Source organism: Herpailurus yagouaroundi, unplaced genomic scaffold, assembly GCF_014898765.1.
Source record: "Herpailurus yagouaroundi ecotype Mexico unplaced genomic scaffold, PumYag 100, whole genome shotgun sequence".
Classification (NCBI taxonomy): Eukaryota; Metazoa; Chordata; class Mammalia; order Carnivora; family Felidae; genus Herpailurus; species Herpailurus yagouaroundi.
The window spans coordinates 89968532-89990864 of record NW_024412391.1 but is presented as its reverse complement, the minus strand read 5'-3'; the positions used below and the strand labels follow the sequence as shown (position 1 = coordinate 89990864).

Genomic DNA, 22333 nt, shown 5'->3' with positions numbered 1-22333 from the left:
CTGAACCTGATACCACAGATCAAAGGAAGGACACAGCAGTTCCCAGGCAAAGTAGTAGAGCATGACTGAGGTTCTGTCTAAAGAAGATGAACCCGGAATTGATGTGCTTGGGGCGAGCACAGGGAGAAGAGACAGGATAAAGGAGGTGAGCGGGAATGCTCCTTTGCTGATTCAGATATGAAGTGATGAAATCCTGCACAAGAGCGGCAGCAATGAGAATGGACAAGATGCAGGTGGAATTCTGAACAACCTCAAAGGTATCTAGAAGGCAATGCTTCTTGTGTCTGGCTGCTTACCTCCTATATGTTAACTTGGACATGGGTCTGACTACGTAACTACAAGTTTTAAGGGCCAGGAGAATTACAATGTCATTGCCAGGAGAAGTTATAAATTTGGCCTTATACATATCAAACTTGAAGTAATAAAAGGATGCCTCAGATGAAATGCCTTTAAATCTCAGCAGGATCAGACTCAGGTCTGGAAAATCTGGGCTTGATTTGGCCACCACTAAAACAAGTGTGAGTGGGCTTCCACGGTAATGCTCCCGAAAGCACGGTGCTGGAAACTGATAATGTGGCCGATCAGTATTTCCAGCTCTCTGGAAGAAATCCCTCTCAGCTGCAATGTGGATGGGCTGGATTGCAAAACTGTGGTCTGTTCAGGGGGTGACTCTGAAGAAAACAGGAGGCATGGCAAACCATCCTATTTCAGAAGTGAAGCAGGAGCCACACGCCCCCAGAAAACGTGTCTGGCTCCTCCAGCACTGTGGAGAACCTGCTTCCTCAGGTGATCTGTCTGCACGGAGATGGGAGCACCTCCCTCTATTTCAGCCCCGCTGAGGAAGGGGCACCACACAGGGGTGTCATCTGCCCTAGGATTGGAATCAGCCTCCCTTGGGAATGGAGAGGAAGAGTCCTTACAAGTTCGCCCTTTTTATTGTGATCTAGGAACCAATTTCCATTCGGTGATCACACAGCCACACACACTAACCTTGGGAAGCTAGATAAACCCCAGTAGATAAATGCCAAGGAGGCACTAAAGCCTGGCTGGAACCAGGTAGGTACTTTACCTTGCCTCTGGGTAATATTGGCACTCCTCTGATTCGGGCAGGACACACACAGAACTCAGGAGAACAGACAGGACCATGTGCCCCTGGAAAACATCAGCCCAGATGGTTTTACTGTCCAAAGGTGAATAAACCGAAAAGATAACTGATAACAGGCAGACAACAGGGAATTCAGAGAAAAGTATACTTTGAGAGGAGGTACAGCAAATAGGAGAAAAGCCTACACTGAATCTATTTTGCATTCTGAATACATGTAGCAAGTCTGCAAAAGGCCTTGTGGATACACATGGGAGGTGAGGTGAAAGAGAACTTAAGAAAAAATTTCAAGAGAAACTTATATTCAGAGATCAAAAGAGAAACGATGAAATGTAAATTAAAATTAAAAAAAAAGATATAGCTCAAATTGGGGATTAAATCAAGAAAAATTAAAAAGCAGTAAGAGAAATAAAGTCTGCTTTGGAGTGGAAATTCAAATCGGAGATGTAGAAAAGAAATAAAAAGTTCTTTAAGAATACAAAAATAAGGTGGGGGGGCAAAGGAGTGTGTGAGAAGATGATAGTTGTAGACAGTTTACCTTTAGGAAAGAGGTATTTGTTTATCAGAGAGGGATTTTGTTCAAAGATACCGATCAAAACAAAACAAGTCATTCATGGTGGCTTAGCCAAGAGACAAGTTTGCTTTTTCGCCTGTGAGAAGAAGTCCAAAGATGACATTTCTGGCAGCTACACTGCCAGGGTCCCGGACTTTATTTTAGGCCTTCTTCCACCAGCTTTAGTGTGTGGCTTTCTTCCCCAGCTCACAGGATGGCTGCTGGCACTCCAGCCACCAGGAGCACATTCCAGATTAACACGGAAGAGTGAGGGCAAATGCAGCATGCCAGATGGGTGAGCCCCCCGTCCTTAAAGAGCTTCCACAGAAGTCCCACCCAGTGACTTACATGTACATCTCACTGGACTCAAGTATGTCATTGTTATGTCCAGAATTCGTGATCCCCAAAGACCACCAGGGAGCCGAGTCCCATGCAAAAGCAAAGAGCCTTTATTCGAGCTAGCTCGAGCTCAATCCCCTACCTGCACTGACGCAGCGGTGAGATGCCGGGAATAGAGAGCGAGTTTCAAAAGCACAAAGGTTTTATAGGGGTCTAGGGGCAGTTGGTGAGGTAATGGCTGTGGCCTCAGCTGATTGGCTGGGGAAGAGTCGTGGCCTCTGCCGATTGGCCGGGGAAGGGTCGGAGTCCTGTTACGCAGGTCGCCAGGTGTGTTTTGATCAGGAAATTTGAACGGGTGAGCGGGAGGTTACTCAAGGGGAGGAGGCGTGGTTCTGCGATTTTCCCAGAAAGGGGGCATGTCGGGGACATAGTCACTCAAGGTGGAGGACACAGAACAAGATGGAGTCGGCGGGCGTAGGTCCGCTCTTTCAGTCATATGACTACCTCTGTCTGCAAGGAAGACTGGGAAATAAAGCTTTTAAACTGGGATCATCCTAAAATTAAGTCAGAGTTTATGAGTAAGTAAAAAGGAAAGAGGAGATACTGGTAGATAAATAGACTATAAAAAATTCCTGAGATAAATAGAACAACAAAGGAAAGAACCAATATACACAAATCTAACAGGTCATGATTTTCCTGCAAATGAAAAGTTTGTCATGTTTCTAGTAAAGTCCAATAAAAACAACCACAGCAACAAAACCCTATATACCTAGATATCTTGATAAGATGTTCTAATTCAATTATTTTAAATCCTGCAAGTATCCAAGAGAGGGGGAAAAAAAAACTACAAATTATCTACAAAGAATTTAAATTTAGGCTCTCCTCAGACTTCTCCATGATTCCCAAAGACAGGGGATCATAAAATAGTGTGTCAAGAGTCTTGGGGAAAAAGATACTTCACAAAGGTGATAATCACAGTCAAAACACTGTTTATTTATAAAAGTAAGAGGAAAAAAATCCCCCATATGGTGAAAGAATCAAAAAATACTCCATAAAAACTTAATGCAACATAGATTTTTCACCCAAATCTCTGAATGAGAAACTCATTACATTCATGTTTAATAATAAAATTAGTCTTATAATTTAAGAATGGGAAACCTGTGCTATACTTGATTTGGGTAAATTTGAACCTGTTAGAGAAGTCTAGGAGCCAACTGCATTTTCCAAAGATGGACACAGCAGCGCCTTCTACCCTACATGTGACAACGTGTGGCTCAGTGTTGAGAAAATCCTTAGGCCAAATCTGGGCTCAGCAGGAAAACAATGAACTGTGTAGAATTACTAGCATGACAAGATAGAAATAAATAGATTCGCTTTTTATCCAAGACAGCATAAAGAGAAAAAAAGAAGAGACTCACAGAAGAAGGCATTATTAAAAACAGACACATAGGTAACAGCATTAGATAGAAGAAAGTGCTAAATAAAATAAATACCAGCACTAGTTCTTGGGTTCAAGAAGTAAAATAAAATAAACAAATTTCTAACCAATTTTACTTTTAAAAGAAAGGGAAGAAGGAGGAGACAGGAAAAGAGGGAATTGAGGGAGGGACAATATAAAATTAAAAAAAAAAAGGTAAGACCACATAGTAGGAGGCAATTTAAAATTTACAAAAAAATATAGTCAGCAATTTGAATTTAGGCAAATAGATAACTTTCTAGGAAAATAACTTATTTGTCTCAAAAGGAAGTAGCAATTGTATATAGACCAATAACCATGAGATTAATGAGTTAATTCATCATATTGCCTGAGAAAGGCATAAAGCCCAAGGAGATTTTACAAGTAAACCTGTCTGAATTCCAGGGAATAATAATCCTAACAGCACATTCATTTTGGGAGGACTAAAACAACAGGTTCCCAATTTATTTTTTACAAATTTTAAATATATAGCAAAATAAAAATGCAGACTAATCTAATTTCTTCATTTACACATAGAGATATAAGTACATTTATATGTAGTTTATAATTAACTTTGAAGATATTATATATATATAACTAAGCAATATATATGTATACATAATTTATATATATATGTATACATATATATATACATAATTTATATATATATGTATACATATATATATATATATATATATAACTAAGCATATTGAATCAACACAGAATTAAAAAAATAATAAGCAATGTTCAGGTTGGGTGAATTTGAAGACAATACAAATAGTTCACTATTAGGAAATATAGTAATGGGATTGATCATTTCATTAGGTCAAAGGAGAAAATGCACTATAAATTCCCCCCAAATTCTATGTTTACAACATGACTAAAACACTTTCTAACCTAGGAATAGAGTAACTCTAACTTATTTTTTTTAACTGAAATAAACAGCCTATATCATTTAATAGCAAAAAATTAAATCCATTTTAGTTAAGGGCAAGAAGAAGATAAGAAGACCTCTTGTTACCACTTTTACTTAATACAGCTCTGGTTTCAGCCAATGTTATAAACACCTCCCACTCCAATGAAAGAGAAAAAACCAAAGGAAGGAGGGAGGAAGAGATGAGAGGAGGGAGAAGGAGGAGGGAGAAGAGAGGAAAGAAGCATAGAAAATTAAAAAGAAATATAAGCCTTCAATTTCTGGTGTTAGAAATAGCATAAAAGGCTCCCACTGGCCAAAATTGGGTTAATTTGAGCATCAAAAATAATAATAATAATAATGACTGTAATTGACTGTATCACACTGAGTAAATAAAAATTTATGAGAACATAGTGATTCCTTTCTTCCCAAAAGAAGAAGAGAACAGAAAAAAGGGAAAGCTCTTTTTCACAGAAGAATGACAACTAATAAATGTGGAAGGAATTATACCATGGAAACGTCACTAATTTGGATGGATCCAGGGAACGATCCACTGGATGATAAAACAATTAAGTGCAAGGTTATTGGGGGGATAGGAATCTGTCTCTATTACTAATTGTGAAGACAAATTGTACGTTTTGATGGAGACACCTAAAGATCACCACCTTAACCAATAGATCATCGTAAATAAAATTAAAAGTCACATTATAACCACATCAAATATGATGGAGTTGATATCTATAATATGTAATGACTTCATACAAATTGGAAACAGAAATACCAACACCTTTCCTAGGAAGAGGGTGTTGGCAAAACACAGGTACGAAGAATTTGCAGAAACAGAGCTTCACTGTCTCTCTGTCACTTCAAGGGCAAGTGGGAGAAACAACACTGGATGGGACTGCCTCTAGATAAATCATATCAGAACCCTAGCAACAGATGCTTCACTATAGAGGAGTATTTTTCCCACCCGGTGCCCCCAGGGACCCAGGCCCCCAGATCACCTTTCCATTTGCCTGCCATTCTTAGCCTGCAACTTCCCATCCCTGGTCACAAGACAGCTGGAAGAAGTGGAAAGGCACAGGGGCAAAGATTTGTGATGAGAGCTGACCCTGTCCTATTTTAATCCAGAAAACATCTTTCCCAGAAGTTGCTCTCCCGGGGGTCATCAGCCATAACTACCTGCAAAGAATCAGCCTCCAGTATCCCTCCTCCCTTGATTAAAGAGTAAAAACAGAATGGCTAAATCATGGGCATCCAGGTGGCTCAGTAGTTGAGCATCTGACTCTTGGTTTCAGCTCAGGTCATGATCTCCCGGTTTGTGAGTTCAAGCCCACATCTGGCTCTGTGCTGATGATGCAGAGCCTGCTTGGGATTCTCTCTCTCCCTCTCTCTGGCCCTCCCATGCTCACTCTCTTTCTCTCAAAATAAATAAACTTAAAAAAAAAAAAAAAAACAGAATGGCTAAATCATAGCAGTCGGTACTGGGCACCCTCGCAGAGTGTTTGTGGATGGTATATGTTGTTACAACTTTGCCCAAAGCAACTCTGACCCATTTGAGGAAGCCGCAATGTGCCTCTAGGATTTATCTGTTCTGCTTTGGGGAATCATTTCTAAGGAAATAATAAGAAACACAGTCAATGATTTGTATACTTGATATTCATCAAAGTAGTGTTTCTAAGACACAGTGTCCCTCACAAAACAAACAAAAAAGGTCAGTTTAACTTCAGTGCCCAGTAATAGGTGAATGGCTGAAAATGCAGGACGGGGTGTCAGACAGGCTAACTGTGTGAGTTGATCAAGTCACAGAAACACTTTACATCTCAGTGTTCCCATCTGTAAAATGGAGTTAGTAATATTTCCTACGTAAGCTTAGAAGGATTAATAAAATTTTATATGTAAAACATACAGCTAAGTGTCACAATAAAATCAATACATGATAGATACATGCCTAATACATATGCATGGAAAGTTGTATAGAATATTATATAGCCAATTAAAATAACACATGCAAATATCAAAAATTATATGACAAGAGAATGTATCTGATACATTGTTAAATGTATTTATGGTGTGATTTCAGTATCATGCATATGCCTAGAGGAAATGCATTAAGATGCCAATGTTCTGGGTGCTGGATGGCTCAGTCAGTTAAATGCCTGACTCTTGACTTTGACTCAGGTCATAATCTCACAGTTTGTGAGTTCAAGCCCCGTGTCGGGTTCTGTGCCAACACTTCAGAGCCTGGAGCCTGCTTGGGATTCTCTGTCTCCCTTTCTCGCTGTCCCTCCCCTGCTTTCTCTCTTTCTCTCTCAAAAATAAATAAATAAACATTTAAAAAGATGCCAATGTTCTTCCGCCTAATCATTGAATTACAGGTGGTTGTTACTTTATACATGTTTTCCTTTTCAAGAGTCAGTAAACTTTTTCTTAAAGGGCCAGTTAGTAAATATTTTAGGTTTGCCTCTCTGCCTTAACTACTCTGCTCTGCCATTACAGCTTGAAAGAACCACAGATCAAAATGCAAATTATGGGTGTGACCATGTTCCAGTAAAACTGCAAAAACAGGAGGCAAGCCAGCCCTAGTTTGCAGACCATTGTATAGTGATATATACATGTTGTATTAAAAAAAGAAACAGTGAGAGCAAACTATACCACTGACCCCTGACATGGCTTGGAAGTGTGTGGGTCCACTTGTAAGCCAGTTTTTCTCAATAAATATAGAACGGTACCGTAAATGTATTTTCTCTTATGATTTGCTTAATAACATTTTTTCTCCAGCTTACTTCATTGTAAGAACGCAGTATATAATACATGTAACTTACAAAATATGTGTTAATTGACTGTTTATGTTATCATTATGGGTAAGGAGTAGTTAAGTTTCTGAGGACTCTAAAGTTACACTTAGATTTTCAACTACATGGAGGGCCCCCCACGCCCATGTGGCTCAAGGGTCAACCGTAGATGGATTCCCCCTGAAGGCTTTGGGCCATCCTCCCACGGCACACCGAAGCAGGAGGAGGCGCGCAGGATTACTGCAAAGCCAGGTTACACAGCAGCCTTAGAGCTTATCACGGAGGTGCCAGGACCCCAGGCCTCTAGCCAGCATCCCAACAAAGGGCCCAGTGAACCCTGCTCAGTGGGACCCTGGCACACTAATGCCTCGCTGCTCTCAAGTAATTCTGAGTAGCAGAAAATGCTTATTATCATTGAATCCAAATCCTCTGCCCACTGGTTTTCATTCTGGACTCGGAGCAAGTCCCTCCGCCACATTTCAGATTTTAGTAATTCGAAGCAGTGTTCATGGTCCTTTCTTTCCATCCTAGAAATCCTCAAAGGACAGTTTTTCTAGAGCACAGGTTGCAACTTGGAGGCTTATAGTTATGGCTGGTCTGGCCCACTAAGTGTTGCCATATCATTAAATAAAATAAGTACAAAACAAAAAAAATCTTAAAAAAGTATAATTCTCTTCAATACCCAGCCTTTAGGTTTTCTGGGAGAAATCAGAACTAGCAACTCATTCCCACATGTCAGCAATTGGCTTGAAACTAAGTAGCCACCAGCAGGAGCCCGTGGTTCACAGTCCCCTGCCTGCAACTGCCCACCACCCATCCCACCCCCAAATCCATATGTGCCTAGACCCCAAGGATATCCAAGTTTCCAGCCCAGCCCCAAAATGAGCTAGCAAGTGGTGCCACAGAGCATCAAGCCAGGAGCCCAGAGACAGCCTCCCATCCTAGGTTCCACAAATGCGGGGTCCATGACCCTGGGAGATGGCTGTTTCACTGTGCAGAACACGAGAGGTTTAAGTGGGACATGGCTTAGGTGCCTTCCCCAGCCAGCATTCTATGAATCTATAAATGGCTTAGCTAATTTCCAAATCTCACTGAGCTCATTGCCTGAAAAATACCGGAAGTCATGAGTTCCACCTGCTAATGGCACTTCGGAAAAAATAGATTTGAAAAATAAAATATCTGGATCCCTCAAAAGCCATTTGCAAATTCATACCAAGATGTGCTAAATGTAAAAACAAAGCCATTCACTCTATGTTGCCTCTAAAATGAAATTTCAAAGGCAGGAGCTCTTACAATTAAGACAAAATTCCTACCACAAAGTTTAATGTTTTTATAAAAACACTGAATGAATTACATTTTTCAACCAAGACAAATGAATACTTGAGAAAGGATGGGGTCAGGACCCCAGCATGACCTTTTCTTCTCTTAAAGTGTGACACTTCTGACACCTAATTCCTACCCCGCCCCTTTACTCCCACATGTCTACAGACACAGCTTGGGTTTAGACTGGTTTTCTTTCTCTTGCAATAATCCCTCAACTTTCTCTACATAGCTGAAATGGTTTGTTCAATACTTTCTTCAAGAAACTAAAAAAATCATAGGTTGGCATGATAAACGCCATTTAAGCCAGAGCAGGACGCAGGCCTCTGAAGAGGAGAATCTGGCTTTCTGTCCTCTTGCCTCCCTTCGCCACCCATGACTCACCCCATCGTCAGGGCTATGGCATCACTATTCCACAGCATAAAGCAAGCAAGCAGCCCCTGAGGGGGAGCGACCAGTGCAGTCTCCATCTGAGGACTTGTCCCCTTGCTAACAATGTGCATCAAACCAGACCATTCACTTCACCTGGTCCTGGGAGCCTATGGGTCCTGAGCAGGTAGCCAGAATGTCCCTTCACACTGCTGTTCACTGAAGTCTATCTAAAATACTTAGATAACAAAAGTGCTTCCTCCTCCAGAAGATTCTCTGGATCACTGGGGAAAACAACATTTGTGGCCAAGTTTCAAGTCATGAGGACACATGATCCTACAGCACTGTGGGCTCTCAAATAACAGACCGAGGGCCTTGGCCCTAAGGTGCCTAAGATCAATGACAGGAGCATTCAATTTGGTAAAATTAAGTTTAGCTAAAGAATAGCACAATAAAGGGCGCGCAGGTGGCTCAGTCGGTTAAGTGTCCGACTTCGGCTCAGGTTGTGATCTCAAAGTTCGTGGGTTCGAGCCCCGTGTGGGGCTCTGTGCTGACAGCCTGGAGCATGCTTCTGATTCTTTGTCTCTCTCTCTCTCTGCCCCTCCCCTGCTTATGTTCGTTCTCTCCCTCCCTCTCTCTCTCTCAAATAAACATTAAAAGAAAAGAAAAAAAAAAAGAGTAGCACAATGATTTCTAAATCCCTGACAAGGGCGATGTTCTGTTTAATGACCAAACTGTAAATTCTCAGAAGCAAGGTCATAAATTTGAGGACCTCAACTCTAAGCTCTGTGAAGACAAGGACTGGGGCTGCGTGTCCATTCACCAGGGTAACCCAGCCCCCAGCTCAGTGTCTGGTACATGACAGATGCTCCATTAATAGTGTGAAAACAAAACAATCACTCTTGGGGCACCTGGCTCGCTTGGTAAGTGGAACCTGCAACTCTTGATCTCAAGGTTGTGAGTTCGAGCCCCACGTTGGGTGTAGAGATTACTTAAAAACAAAAAGCCATTTTAAAAAATATCATAAAGGACACAACTTTTTCAATTTGCTTTCTCAAACTAAATGTTTCTCCACTGCAGGGATTTTATGCTGCTGTATCTTTTGTACATTTTCACCTTCAAGTAGATTTTAACTAGATGTTAAAATCCCACGCACAAACATAAGTACTTGTCATATAACAGAAGTTCAAGAAATTTCTTCTAGGTGAATGAAACAATTGAAAATTACTTTGAAAATAGTAAGAGTTTTAAAAAATTATATCATGTACTTATATATTTTATATGTATTTCTATATTATCAGTACACAGATATGTGTGTATATATATACACAATGCATTTCTATTTTGGTTTGTGATCCAGTAGTCCCTTGGTCAAATTTCTTATGAGAAGCAAGATGCCTCTTCATTATACATATAGTGATACTTTTCCTCTCTCCTAGGAAAAAGATGAAAATAACAATTAGTGACTTTCAACTATTTTCCCAAGGATGTCACACCAGGATCTGAATGTAAGTTTCCAAGACAGATACATTTTACTTGCTTGCAACAAAATGATGGAGAATGCTCACAAAGTTCTTCTGGGAGATATTTTCATCAAAAATTGTGCTAGCTTGCTACTCAAATTTGTCATGAAGATAGAGAACAGCATTGCCAATAAAATTCCCTGGTGAAATTAAACTAGATGACTTCATTGTGAATTGTTTATGCCATCAGAGAGATTCTAAGAAACACTGACCACCTCATCACTTCAAGCAGACACCAGGTTTAAGCAAAATTCCTGAGGGTGGCCCACCGGAGCCAAGGGGCTAGATCTTCTCGGCATTTCCAAAAATGAATGGACCAGGCAAACAGCAAGGGAACATATAAATGTTGTTTCCTATTGACTAGTCTCTGAGTCCTTTGAAATGCTGCGATTTTTTTCTCTGTTGCTTCTTTCAGAAGATCTAAGAAGTCAGGCTTCTTCTGAAGAAAGAAGTTGCCCAGATATTGGTAAGAAAGTAACACTGTGACCATCCCTCTGGAAAGTTATGGGGCATTCTTCTGTCAAGACCTGGCTGGACAGCAGGGAGAAGACAGGTTCCGTGTCTTACTGCGTGATCTTGGGAAAGCTTCTCCAGTCCTCGGGCTTGCTCATTTATATACAGTGATATTAAAAATTTAAGATATGGTCCAGCTATGAGCCGCATTCAATCATTAAATAGTGAGTTCTGTTCCTGAGCACTATTCTAAGCACTTAGGAGAATCAACAAACAAAGCAGGATAGAAATTCCTGTCTTTGTGGAGTTCACCTCTTCCAACTTCCTACTTACTGTTATGATACGCATTTTGTGGATGCATACATTGTGCATAACGTCATTCTAGAAGCAATGAAATACAGACCTTCTCAACTCAGATTGTTCCTTGGGGCACTCACTCATTTAACATTCAGAGACATACCTGCAGTGGCAGATACCACGACAAGTGTATTCAGGATACGAGATAAATGTGACACAGTCCTTAACCTTGGGGAGCTCATCATTTAGTAGGGAGGCTGAAAGGCAGGAGAGCTAATAGTGGGCATTCAGGGATACCTATCACAGGGGAACTCAGTGCAGGGAAAATCCTATCAATGGAGAAACTCAGTAGCAGCTTTGGCTAGGATGTGAGAGTTAAGCTAGATGTTAAAAACGGGTAAATTTATAGAGGGGTAGGGAATCTAAGGGTAGAAAACGGCATACAGAAGAATGTACATAATTATAGGAAAACACAGAGCATGCTTGGAGATATGGAAAGAAGGTCTGTCTGGCATCAGCAGAGATCCATGGGGCATACTGGGACATGACTGGTCACAGCCCACAGACCCGCAAGGCCAGTCTGGGGAGTAGGCTCTTTATTGTGTAGATTTTAGTGGCTCCCAACAGTTTGGAACATAGGAATGACGTGCTCACAATCAAGATGGCAAAACCAGTGTGGCCCAGAGGAGGCAGAGACCAGAGGGCAGAGAGTTTTCTCAAGTCCTGGCAACAACAAAGAAATGATTCAATTCAACAATAATTGAGTGACCAACTGCTACTTGCTGGGCGTTGAGGAGGAAGCAAAGACAAGCTCAAGCTTTAACTGTCAGAGGAATCCAGCCAGGATAAATAACACAGAGATTCACTACCAACAAAATGCCCAGACAGTAATGAAGACCCCTGACCCCCACCTTGTGGTGTGGGGGGAATCATTATGGCAAAGAAAAAGAGTATTCTTGGAGGATCCAGAGACTGGAAAATACCATCCAAACTCTAAACCATCAGATTCGGAAAAATTTGTATCCCGTAAACAGTGTGGCTACTATGTTCCAGGAACCAGGCAAATAAACAGGCCCCTGCTCTGGTGAGTTTAGAAGTTAGAATGGGAGACACACAATAGACACATGAGCAAGAAAATACATCACAAATCATGTGGGGTTAAGTGATGTGAAGAAAAAGAAAGCAGATAGCTGGAAGAGAAGGCAGTATAAATGGGTGGTCAAGGCAAGCCTTTCTGAAGAAGATCATTAACCTTTTTAAGGGGCACGCTTGCAGGTACCTGGGAGACAATCCCCCCTCACCCCACACACTGCCCCCTTCCAGGTGAAGGGAGCAGCATGTGGGATGAGAGCGTGCCTGACATGGTCAAGAAAGAACGGGAAATTTGGGGGCATTGACCTGGAAAGGCAGGAGCAGGAGGCCCAGCTATGCAGAATCTTGTAGGCCAAATAAGAAGTTTGGATTTCGTTCTGAGAGGGATGGAACCATCGGAAAATGGTGGGCAAAGAAATAACAGAGATTTGTGACTGTTCTGCGTTGTGTTCATGCTGCATGCCAACACCAAAAATAAGGCCTGGCACATAGCAGACATTTAGTCAATATTTGGTGAACGAATGAATGATCATTTGGGCTGCCGTACAAAGAACAGATTGCAGATGGGCAAGGAACACAGAAGACTGGTTGGGTGTCAGTGTTGAAGTTGAGACATCATGGTGGCTGAAATAAGGCTGGTCCTGGTGGCCAGAGGGGCCGAGAAGAAGGGAGAGCCGTTTGCTAAAAGCTAGACGAGGTGAGGGAGGGAAGCCAGGGGATCGAAGGCATTCAGCCTGAGCAACAGGAAGAACAGAGGTGTCCCTTACACAGGTGGAGAACTCCAAAGGTGAAGCAGCTCTGAGCAGTGAAAGTTGGGGGTTGTGAATTGCACAAATTTCAGACTGCGTGGCATTCAGGGAGATGTTGGTGATGGCCTTCTAGGAATGAGTCAGGCAGGACAGCTGAGATAAACTTGGGCTCATGATACGGGTAAGAAGAGATGTCAAAGCCATACCCTGGTGGATTCCATCATGTGGAGGTCAGTAGTGATAAAATGTCAGGGGCCATCAAGAAAGCCTAACACAGGGACACAGTAAGAAACTGGGAGAACCTGGTGTCCTGGAAGACAGAGGGAGTGGACCCAAGTGTGCGATCAGCAGCACCCAGATGGAGAGCTGACCTTGTACTGGATGAGCAGAGACCATCGGTGACCATCAGGGGGACAGAGGAAGGGCGGGATGGGGACTAGAGCTTGGCGGGGGACTCTGAAAGGCAGAAGAAGAAATGAGGCAGGAGCACACAGGGCACTCCCTTCAAATGAACGGACAGTGTTCTGGTCCCCGGCTGCACCACCGGCCAGCACTTGTTTTATTTTCTTCACAATTTACAGATATGTTAAACATCTTGTTAGTCTCAATCAAACATTACACGATAAAATATGTTTCTACGGGCTTAGACGGGGAGAGCAGAGAAAGGCAGCATAGACAACTTTTTCCAGGCGTGTTCTGACAGAGGGACCAGAACACTGATTCAACTGTGAGGGCGTGTGGATTCCAGGGAGGGGTCTGTAAATGTCACATATCACAGCACATTTGTGTGCTGTCTCCTTCTCCTCAGCCCCTTTACCCGCAGGTCTAATGCCTCACCAGGGACAGAGGTGACACTCAAAACTACTTTTTTTCTCAACTTCAAAAAGCTCATTTCCACAAAAATAGCTTGTGCTCAAAATAGAGGAGAAAAATTTTTTTTTAATTTAGCTGTCCTAAGTTTTGATGGTAGAAGGAATTAAGAATAACAATAAAAAAAAGAGAAGCCTTTTTAAGGGTAAAAATCTATGGATCATGTCCTGTGGTTTTCCAGCTGGTCAGTGTGTTCCAGGAAGGAGGGTGGTGGATGGCCGCCCTGGTCCGTCAGTTCCTGCATCAACAGCGAGCAAGCAAGGTCTCCTGCGCTCGACCCTGGTCTCCCCTTCGCCAAAACCTCTCAAGTGCAAGACTGAGATTTCTGCTAAACCCCGAAAGCAAACACAGGGAACAGGTGTGCAAGTTAAATGGGTGTCAATTTAAGGACAAAGGGATTGAATTACAATCCCCGGCCATGGATGTGAATTTCGGTCTTCTTTTTTTCCCTTCCACACACATGATATTTCCCTGACATCTGTGCAATGCAAATAGATCTAGAAAGTGTGAAAGGGAAAATCTGCTCCACTAAATATATATAAGGGACCCCGAGTGAAGTCTCCATGATGGCATTCGTCATTATGGGCACAGATGGCATCCTTTTCCAGCGCTCTCTCCTCCCCCCCATCCCAATACCAGCTTAAGTCCCATCCATTGAATGCTCCCAAAAATACTTCAATGCAATAGATGCTGCATAACACCAGAAGAGCCTGTCTGTACCCTATATCCTTATTTTCAGTCTTCTGTGTACCTCACGCTTTGGGCCAATAAATCAGGAAAAGCGTGGGTTCTCAACAAATAATGTGCACATCACTTATGGCTACGGGAATCCAGAGGTTTTCCTCTAGTGACCTGGGAGCTCAGTGGTCTTTGTGGTATCTTGCCAACAGCAGTGACATTATTGACATCCTGCACTGACTACTTCTCATTTTCCGTACCATGCCCATGTCACGGAACATGACAACCACTTCCCAAAAGATACTCACACATCCAAACATTATGGCATGGGATATATAAATCGCCTATATACTGCTTTGCTGCCTAAAGTGTTTAAGGAGGCTTGAAGACAAATGCCCAGTGGTCAGAAAGTCCGTGTTCACGTCTACTACGATCAAAATCATCAGACAAAACCTCATTGTATCTGGAGAAGCAACGTTTATGAAGAAAGTAGAAAATGTTCGGATAAGCAGAAGGTTATGAAGCTCTGACTCCTGCATCTAGCGGGGCAGGTAGGGGGTGGGCGGGCAGTGTTACCAGCACTGTATGTTTCATGGAGGCAACCAAGGGCCAGCCGAGCTTCAAGAAGGGGCAAAAACAAGAAACAGTAAGTAAATAAACACATAAGAGCAAAATGAGGGACCAGAAGGAAATGGAAAGGAACATTGTTAGGTGAATCCCAGGGAACACTTTTGACCTCAAGAGCTACTCAGCTGTGAAACACACTCAGTGGTGAGAACAGAAATATTTTACTGTAGGTCCCGGAACCTTGACTATCAAACCCTAAACTTAAGAATCTTTTATACAGGAGTTGGGGATTGTTTGCTTTTTCACCACTGCCCTCCTCACTGGGAACAGAAATGCTACAAATCTTTTCCTTTAATAGAGTAAATCTAATTTAGCAATTAAGAAAGATTTACTATAGATATTTACAGACAATATTGTTAACAGAGGGTCCAAAATGATTATTAGGTAACCCAGAGACTAACACACATCGCCTTAAGTATTTCTAGTGTATACATATCACAAAGTTAAATTTATAGATAAATGTCAATATTAACATAATTGTAATAATTAATACTAAACTTTTTCTCCCTCTAATTCACTCAGTTGAATAAACCCACGAAAACAACCCCAGAATCATGGCATTAGACATGACCTTTGGGATTACCTGATTTAACTCCCTACTTTTATTTATTTTTTAAAGTTTATTTATTTTGAGAGAGAGAGAGAGCACGCGCGCGCACACACACACACACACACACACACACACACACACACACACGTGTGAGGGAGGGGCAGAGAGAGAGGGAGAAAGAATCCCAAGCAGGCTCTGCATTGATGGTGTGGAGCCTGATGCAGGGCTTGAACTCATGAACCATGATCATAACCTGAGCCCAAACCAAGAGTCTGATGCTTAACCAACTGAAACAACCAGGCATCCCTCAACTCCCTACTTTTAAAGAAAAGAAAACTAAACCTCAGAAAGGAAAATTGACTTGGAAAAAAAAGCCATGTGGAACATTTCACACAGTTGCCTCTAGAAGTCCATGCATGTCAAACATACCCCGGGCTGCATTACAGTAGGACACATGGGTTTGAACTTTCTGGTTTCCTAATGGCAACCTGTCCTGTTTTTCAGGACGTGATGGGACGAAAGCAAGGGTCTGTCTGTGAGTTACACCTGTTAGCACAGAAATCTGACTATTAGGAGACTCCGTCAGGGTGGGCTGACCCAGCAATGATGGTTGTCTCTGGTCTAACTACTGGGTCATCTCAGAGGCACAGCTCACAGTGGTTAAATGTGATTTGGACAAACAATGGGCAGTCCGGGGCATTGCCTAGAAAAGTCCATCATCCGAGCAAGCTGTGGGTGGTGGAACCAGCCCTGGAGAGGAGGTGGCAAAGAGGGGCTCACCCTCACTGTCTAATTGCAGGTTGGAGGCCAGAGTGCTGGGGCTGAATAAGTTCCCTTCTAGGGCCACAGCAAGACAGAACCAAGAAGCTCTCAGATCGATTTTGTCAAAGGACAACCCCTATCTTTCAAGTAAGAAAGAAGCCAAGCATGCAACATGCCAATCTGCAGTCTACCTGGTTTCTCACTGAGAGTGGGGCGAACCCCTCCCTGGGGCAGCATGGCGGAAGGCCTGGATTTGAGTCCTGGCTCACCTGTTCCCTCTGATGCTTACATAACCCCTCTGATCTGCCCATCTGACTCACAAAGGGAAGAATTCCCACCTACCTCCTGCCTAAATGAGTAGAGGGCATTTTTTTTTTTTTACCTAAAATGCACTTAATCAACATTCCTGAGAATATGACTCCTGTCCCGGGCAAAGTGCGATGTGCCAGAGAGAGATGAATTTAACAATGTCCTTGACCTCAAGATGCTCGTAAGCATGTTTAAGACAAGGGGGCTATGGCCCTTTCACACCTCATGTAACAGCAATATGGTAAGTGCTGTCTTAGCAGTATGAACAAGAAGGCTATGGAAACAAGAGAGGGGGTGGTGATTCATTGTGCCTGCCACGTAGCCTTATTTCTGGATGTTATTTTAACTGTAACTTTAAAACAAATCGGCATACTACTGTGGAAAATTGAGTAGATAAGCATAAATCAATGACCAAATACCTCAACCATCCCCAAACTGTAAAAATTGCCACAAGCACATAAAAATGCTTTGGTTGCCTGTTTAGAGTAATTGTCGCCTCACTCATTTTTATAACAAGCATCCATGCTAGCAAGTTTTATCAAATCCCATCAGGGAAAGTAAGTCTGATGCTGTTGCCAATTGCCGTTTAGGATGAAACAGCTACCGGAGTCTTCCGTTAAAAACAACAACGAAAGCAACATTGTTAATAAGCTACATTGTTCATTACCGACCAAAGGTGGAGCTGCAATAAATAACTAATCCACAAATAAGGAGAAAATCCACTACCCAATATTCTTCTCAGTACCCCAGCCTCTACCTAATCTTTTGCTCTAGTGGCAAAAAATAAAAATAATAAAAAAATAAATGACCTGTTTGAGTCGTTGACTAATTTCATTTAAGAAGAAAATGCAGATACTGGGGCTAAAACAAATTGTGATATGTAAAAATAAAACATAAATTCTATAACCTGTCCCTGGTTTGTTTGCAAAATTTGGGCTATAATTATTGGCCTTAAGAAACTGGGTAACTTTTCTTATTCCTTTACCATTATCACACAAGGCTGGGGCTGGAGGGAAGGAACCACAGAAATCAGCCAGTTCAACTTCCTCACTTTACCCATAAGGAGGGGAGATGGCAGAGGCTTGCCTCCCATGATCACCTCTGGCCTTCTAGTATTTCCTGTACTGATAACCATATCTGATGCAAGCATCACGAAGAGTAAAGCTTCAGGCGATCTTTTAAAACATCCGTCTTTAAAAGCCAGAAGTGTAATCGGAATCAAATGATGCTACGTCCACAGACCACAGCAGCTGCAGTCTGTCCTGATGCACTGATAGGCTGTTCCAGCTCAGACTGTGGTCTCCCTACCAAGTCAATAATGTCACAATCCAAACAAACTTAGGCAAATTGCCTTCATGAAATAACTACCCGAGACGAAAAGAGAACTGTCATTCCACAAAGCTGCTAAAATGCACTGGACTGGGATTCCAGAATTAGTCACACTCTGGTTTATTAAATGAAACACTCTCTAGTCCAGTCGGCCTGTAGGTCTAGGAACTAAAGCAGTGCGACGTTTTTCCGATGCCACATTCCAGAAGAGGCAGCAAACAGAGGGAAGGGTCAACAGGGAATTCTGCCACACTCTCTCGCTCTCCCAAGCAGGCACACACATTCATACCAGGATAACCATGTGGACTCTAATCCCTTCTTAGTGGAAAACACACATTTTCAAAATGAATCCCCGACCTAGAACGAATTACCGTAATAGCCACAGCCGGAGCGAGTCCGCTGATGAGAAACGCAGATCTGGCCACCTGCTTTGAGACGCCTTGGACCACGACACTGCCTGGGTCTTTAAAGTCTGGCCTTTTCAGGTAGGGCATCTGCCCTCCTAAATCGCGTTTAAATCCCAGGAAAAGAGAGACGATGCCTCCCTTAGTCTTTGAACTACGCTGCTCCTCCTGTATCCATTTCTGCTGAACACAGCCTTGTTAGCTTTGCAAAGAGAAAAAAATAAAAACAAGGGGAGAATTGCACCACTGCAGATCCCAAGAGAAGCAAGCACAAAACTATCGCAACGTCAAATAATATCTTCGGCAACTAGGAAAATCCCCACATGCTATCTGGTGTCAGCTCAATGCAGACTGGGGCGCGCTGTGCCCGGAACCACAGGAAGCCGGGCATCTCTGCAGCCTGTGTCCCTGCCAGCTCCCCCCACGCGCTCAAATTGGGCAGGGAAGTTATGGTCTCTGTGTGCAAGACACAGAGACAGACCACGCACCCACACTCCGCAAATCCGCCAAGTGGCCGGGACGTCAAAACGGCAGAGCAATCACAAGGCACTGGAGGAGCGGGGGCTGGAGGGGCCACATTGTTTGCGCCCCCGGATTTTGCTGCATTGTCATGGTCCGGGAATGTAGGGGTAGAAGGAAGCGCACCTCCAGCCAAAAATGGACCGGACGCGTTTTTCCCAGCGGCTTCCTCCCTGCCTGTGTGCAGGTCGCAATACGGTAGGCGACGAGACGGGCTGCTCCCGCTAAAACTGAGCGGTGCAGCCGGTCGGGGACCGGGAGGCATTGGAGGAGCACCCACAGCGCGCATCCTCCCAGCCTGCCACCACCCAGGGGAGCACGGCCCCGACCTGCCACGCGCCCCCTTAGCGACCACTGGCGAGGTCGTGCGGGGCTGGGGGCTCGCTCGGCTAACCACGGAATTGCATGGGACACAATTGTCTACAAGGGAGTCCAGGGCAAAGCCCCAGATCAGAGCTGTGGTTCACAAGGGGTGGGTGTGGGCTGGGAAGGGGGATTACGTAGGTCTCTCCGCCCCCTCCCCTGACACCTCCTCGCCACTGGGAGGGCGCCGGGGGGCGGGGGAGGCGCCACGAACCCGCCTGGGGGCTTCTTTGTTTCTCTCCGTGCCCCGCAGAACGGCCCGGTGTGCCCGCGGTACCCGAGTCGGGGTCGCCACCCGGGATGCCTGCCCCGCCTGGGCGGCGGCGCGCCCCAGGCTGACAATTGAACCTCGCGGGAGAAGCGAGAGGGTGGGGAGGAGGGTGGATCCCGGGCCCTAGGGAGGGAGGGCGCTGCCGGGGCCTCGGGAGCGGCGGGGAAGCCGCCCAGAGAAGGGCGGGGGTAGGGGCGGCAGGCAGAGTCCCCGCACGGCGCTCGCTTACCTTGGCAGCCCCGGCCTGGGCACAGATCGGGCTCCCGTCAGCGCGCAGGTTAGAGTCGGGGGGCGCACGTGCCCTGCATGGCGCGCCGGGGACCTGCCGGGGGACCTGGGTGCCCACCCGTTCTCGCCGCGCTCCGGGGGCTCCGGGCGAGCGGCGGCCACCGCCAGGGCCACGGCGAGGGGCGCGCGCGGCTCGGTGAGTGTGTGCGCGACGATTGGGCCGGCTCGGTCAGAGACGCACGGTATTCCGGCTCCAACAACAGCGCCTGATGCGCGGTAACGCAGCACACTTCATCGCTTTATCCTCCCGCCCGCATCCCCTCCCTCCCTGCCTGCTCCTCTGTGGGTACCAGACTTCCCGAACCAACCACAGGCCGGGCTTGCTCTCATTAGCGCTGCCCCGCCCTGCAGCCTCCGCGCACCCCCCGCCCCCGCCCCCGCCGTAAATATATATTGATTCTTGTTACCGCCGGCCCCGTCCTTCCCACACCCAGCACGGGTACTGGGCAGATCCAGCACCAGCCCTGGCCCATTGGCCCTTTTGTGTCGGTGCAAACAGTGTGTTCAGGGAGGATCTGGTACCCCAGCAGGTACCCTATGACAGGTGTTCTTGGCCTCCGTCTTACACACTTTCCCCACCTGCCCTATACACAGATACAAACGCTCACACATGTCTGGGCACCGTCCTGTGTCTGCACCGCAAACAAACAAAACAAACATTGTAATTACAAACGCAGAGGGTGAAAATACTCTACCCACCCACCCCAGAAAATCTATTGTTGGGCAAGACTAGCTTTCAAACCGGGTTTTTATATTAAACTGCATGCAGTGTCAGGATGCTAGAACTGGAAGGAAGCAAAGAATAAACCCCTCCTCGTAACAGCCAACCGAGAGGCACAGAGAACTGAAATGTTGGTTACTGTTGGCTGCTGGCTACTCCGTGTATGTATATCTATGTGCGTTGGTTGATACTTGGCCTAATGTATTCATAGAAGATGCAGTGGTTTTGAGCACATCATCTCCATAGTCTGGGATTCCATGAACTAATGGTATTCTTCGCAATGCTTATTTATCTATCCTCATTTTCCAGCCCAGCATCCCCTCCATGAGACATTTCACACACTCGGAGAAATCTTCTTTCCCATACCGCAAACCCAGTCCTCCTCTAGAATAAACAAAGGGCTGCCTCTGACTCCAGAACTCTTCATTGAAGCCAGTGTCCCCCCTCTCTAAACCAAATCTTCTCCTTCCCCAAACACTCTGCGATGGGGTGCTTCTCCATGGCTCTCCTTTCACTGACCCACCTCTTGATTCTCTCTCACAACCAGAACTTGGGAGATGTGAATGCGGTTTCACCGGCTGTACTCTTTTCCCCAAGGAGGCACCCATCATCAGGCCTTCCCTAGCATCTCACTGGGGGTGTGGTGCCCAGGACTCCTCTTTTCCTGACAGACACCTTCCCATTGCTTGACACTGTTAGATGTCCCAGTCAGATGAGCTCAAATCTATCACTTTTCAAATCTCGGCTGAGGGTCCAAGCAGGAAGCTGGCCACACATTTTTTCCAGACTGTACGCTGGTCATTATCACCTTGTATGTGAAGAAGGCCCCCCAAGAATAGACTAGAGCAGGTTGCAGCAGTAAACAGCAAAACATCAACCAATTGTGTGAAGTTTCCGACCAAAGACTTGAACGAAAACAAAAACTCTGCCAAAACCCGGCATCCACAGTTTCTAAATTAGCACAGTATCCCCAAACCACAAGAAAGAAAATTCTTTACCTCAGTTAACTGCCAACATATACACCTCCTTGTTTTCAGGGATACGGCATCAACCTGGCTCAGAGATACTTCTCTGTGTTCTTTCTGTCATGGAGATAACTTGACGAGTCAACACCTTTCATAAAGGCCATTGAAGCAACAATCCTGACGTGTGCTTTATTTTCCTCTGCAGAGTTTCCTTTTTTATACGGAAGGCAGAAGATAAGAAAGCAGAAATATACAACCTTTCACATTTTAATATGTTGAGTAGATAAAGAAACTCTTTATAAAGCTGCTTCTCTATGCTGGGGGCAATGGCAACATACATAGTAACCCACACTTATTGTCCTCTGTATTCCCCACAATCACATTGTCTTGTTTATTCCTCACAGTCCCCACTGCAGCCTGGATAGCATCATCCTCTTTTACAGAGGAGAAAACCAGGGCTCCCTGGGTTGTACAATTGCCTTAAGGTCCCACTCATGGACAGCAGAAGACTTCAAGTCTAGAATTAACTGACTTTGGCATATTTGGTGGAACCAAACCTTAAAGCGAGGCATATTTGGTAGAGAAATAAAAAGACTTGTCACAAATTTTAAAGCCACCCGCTTGTGAATCATATTTACAAAACTTGTAATATACTCCAAACAGTGTTATAAGTACCATAAAATCAAGTCACAGCCCCAAATGCCCCTGACGATACT

At 44.4% G+C, this 22333-nt stretch overlaps 1 protein-coding gene across 6 annotated transcripts in view; it reads right to left on the bottom strand.

Annotated features, from left to right (window-relative positions):
• HECW1 (HECT, C2 and WW domain containing E3 ubiquitin protein ligase 1) overlaps positions 1-20082 on the bottom strand; it is a 424961-nt gene extending 404879 nt beyond the window's left edge. For 2 of the 6 annotated variants that reach the window (XM_040473031.1, XM_040473035.1), the window contains exons 1-2: positions 19873-19982; positions 18458-18692 (exon numbers count right to left, since the gene is read on the bottom strand). In XM_040473031.1, coding sequence (XP_040328965.1) covers positions 18458-18580 — 123 coding nt within the window. In that variant the 5' untranslated portion in view covers positions 18581-18692; positions 19873-19982. Of the gene's footprint in view, positions 1-18457; positions 18693-19135; positions 19216-19872 lie in introns of those variants that run through there. The other 4 variants (XM_040473032.1, XM_040473037.1, XM_040473033.1 and 1 more) reach the window with 4 other exon arrangements.
• Positions 20083-22333: the final 2251 nt, after the last annotated feature.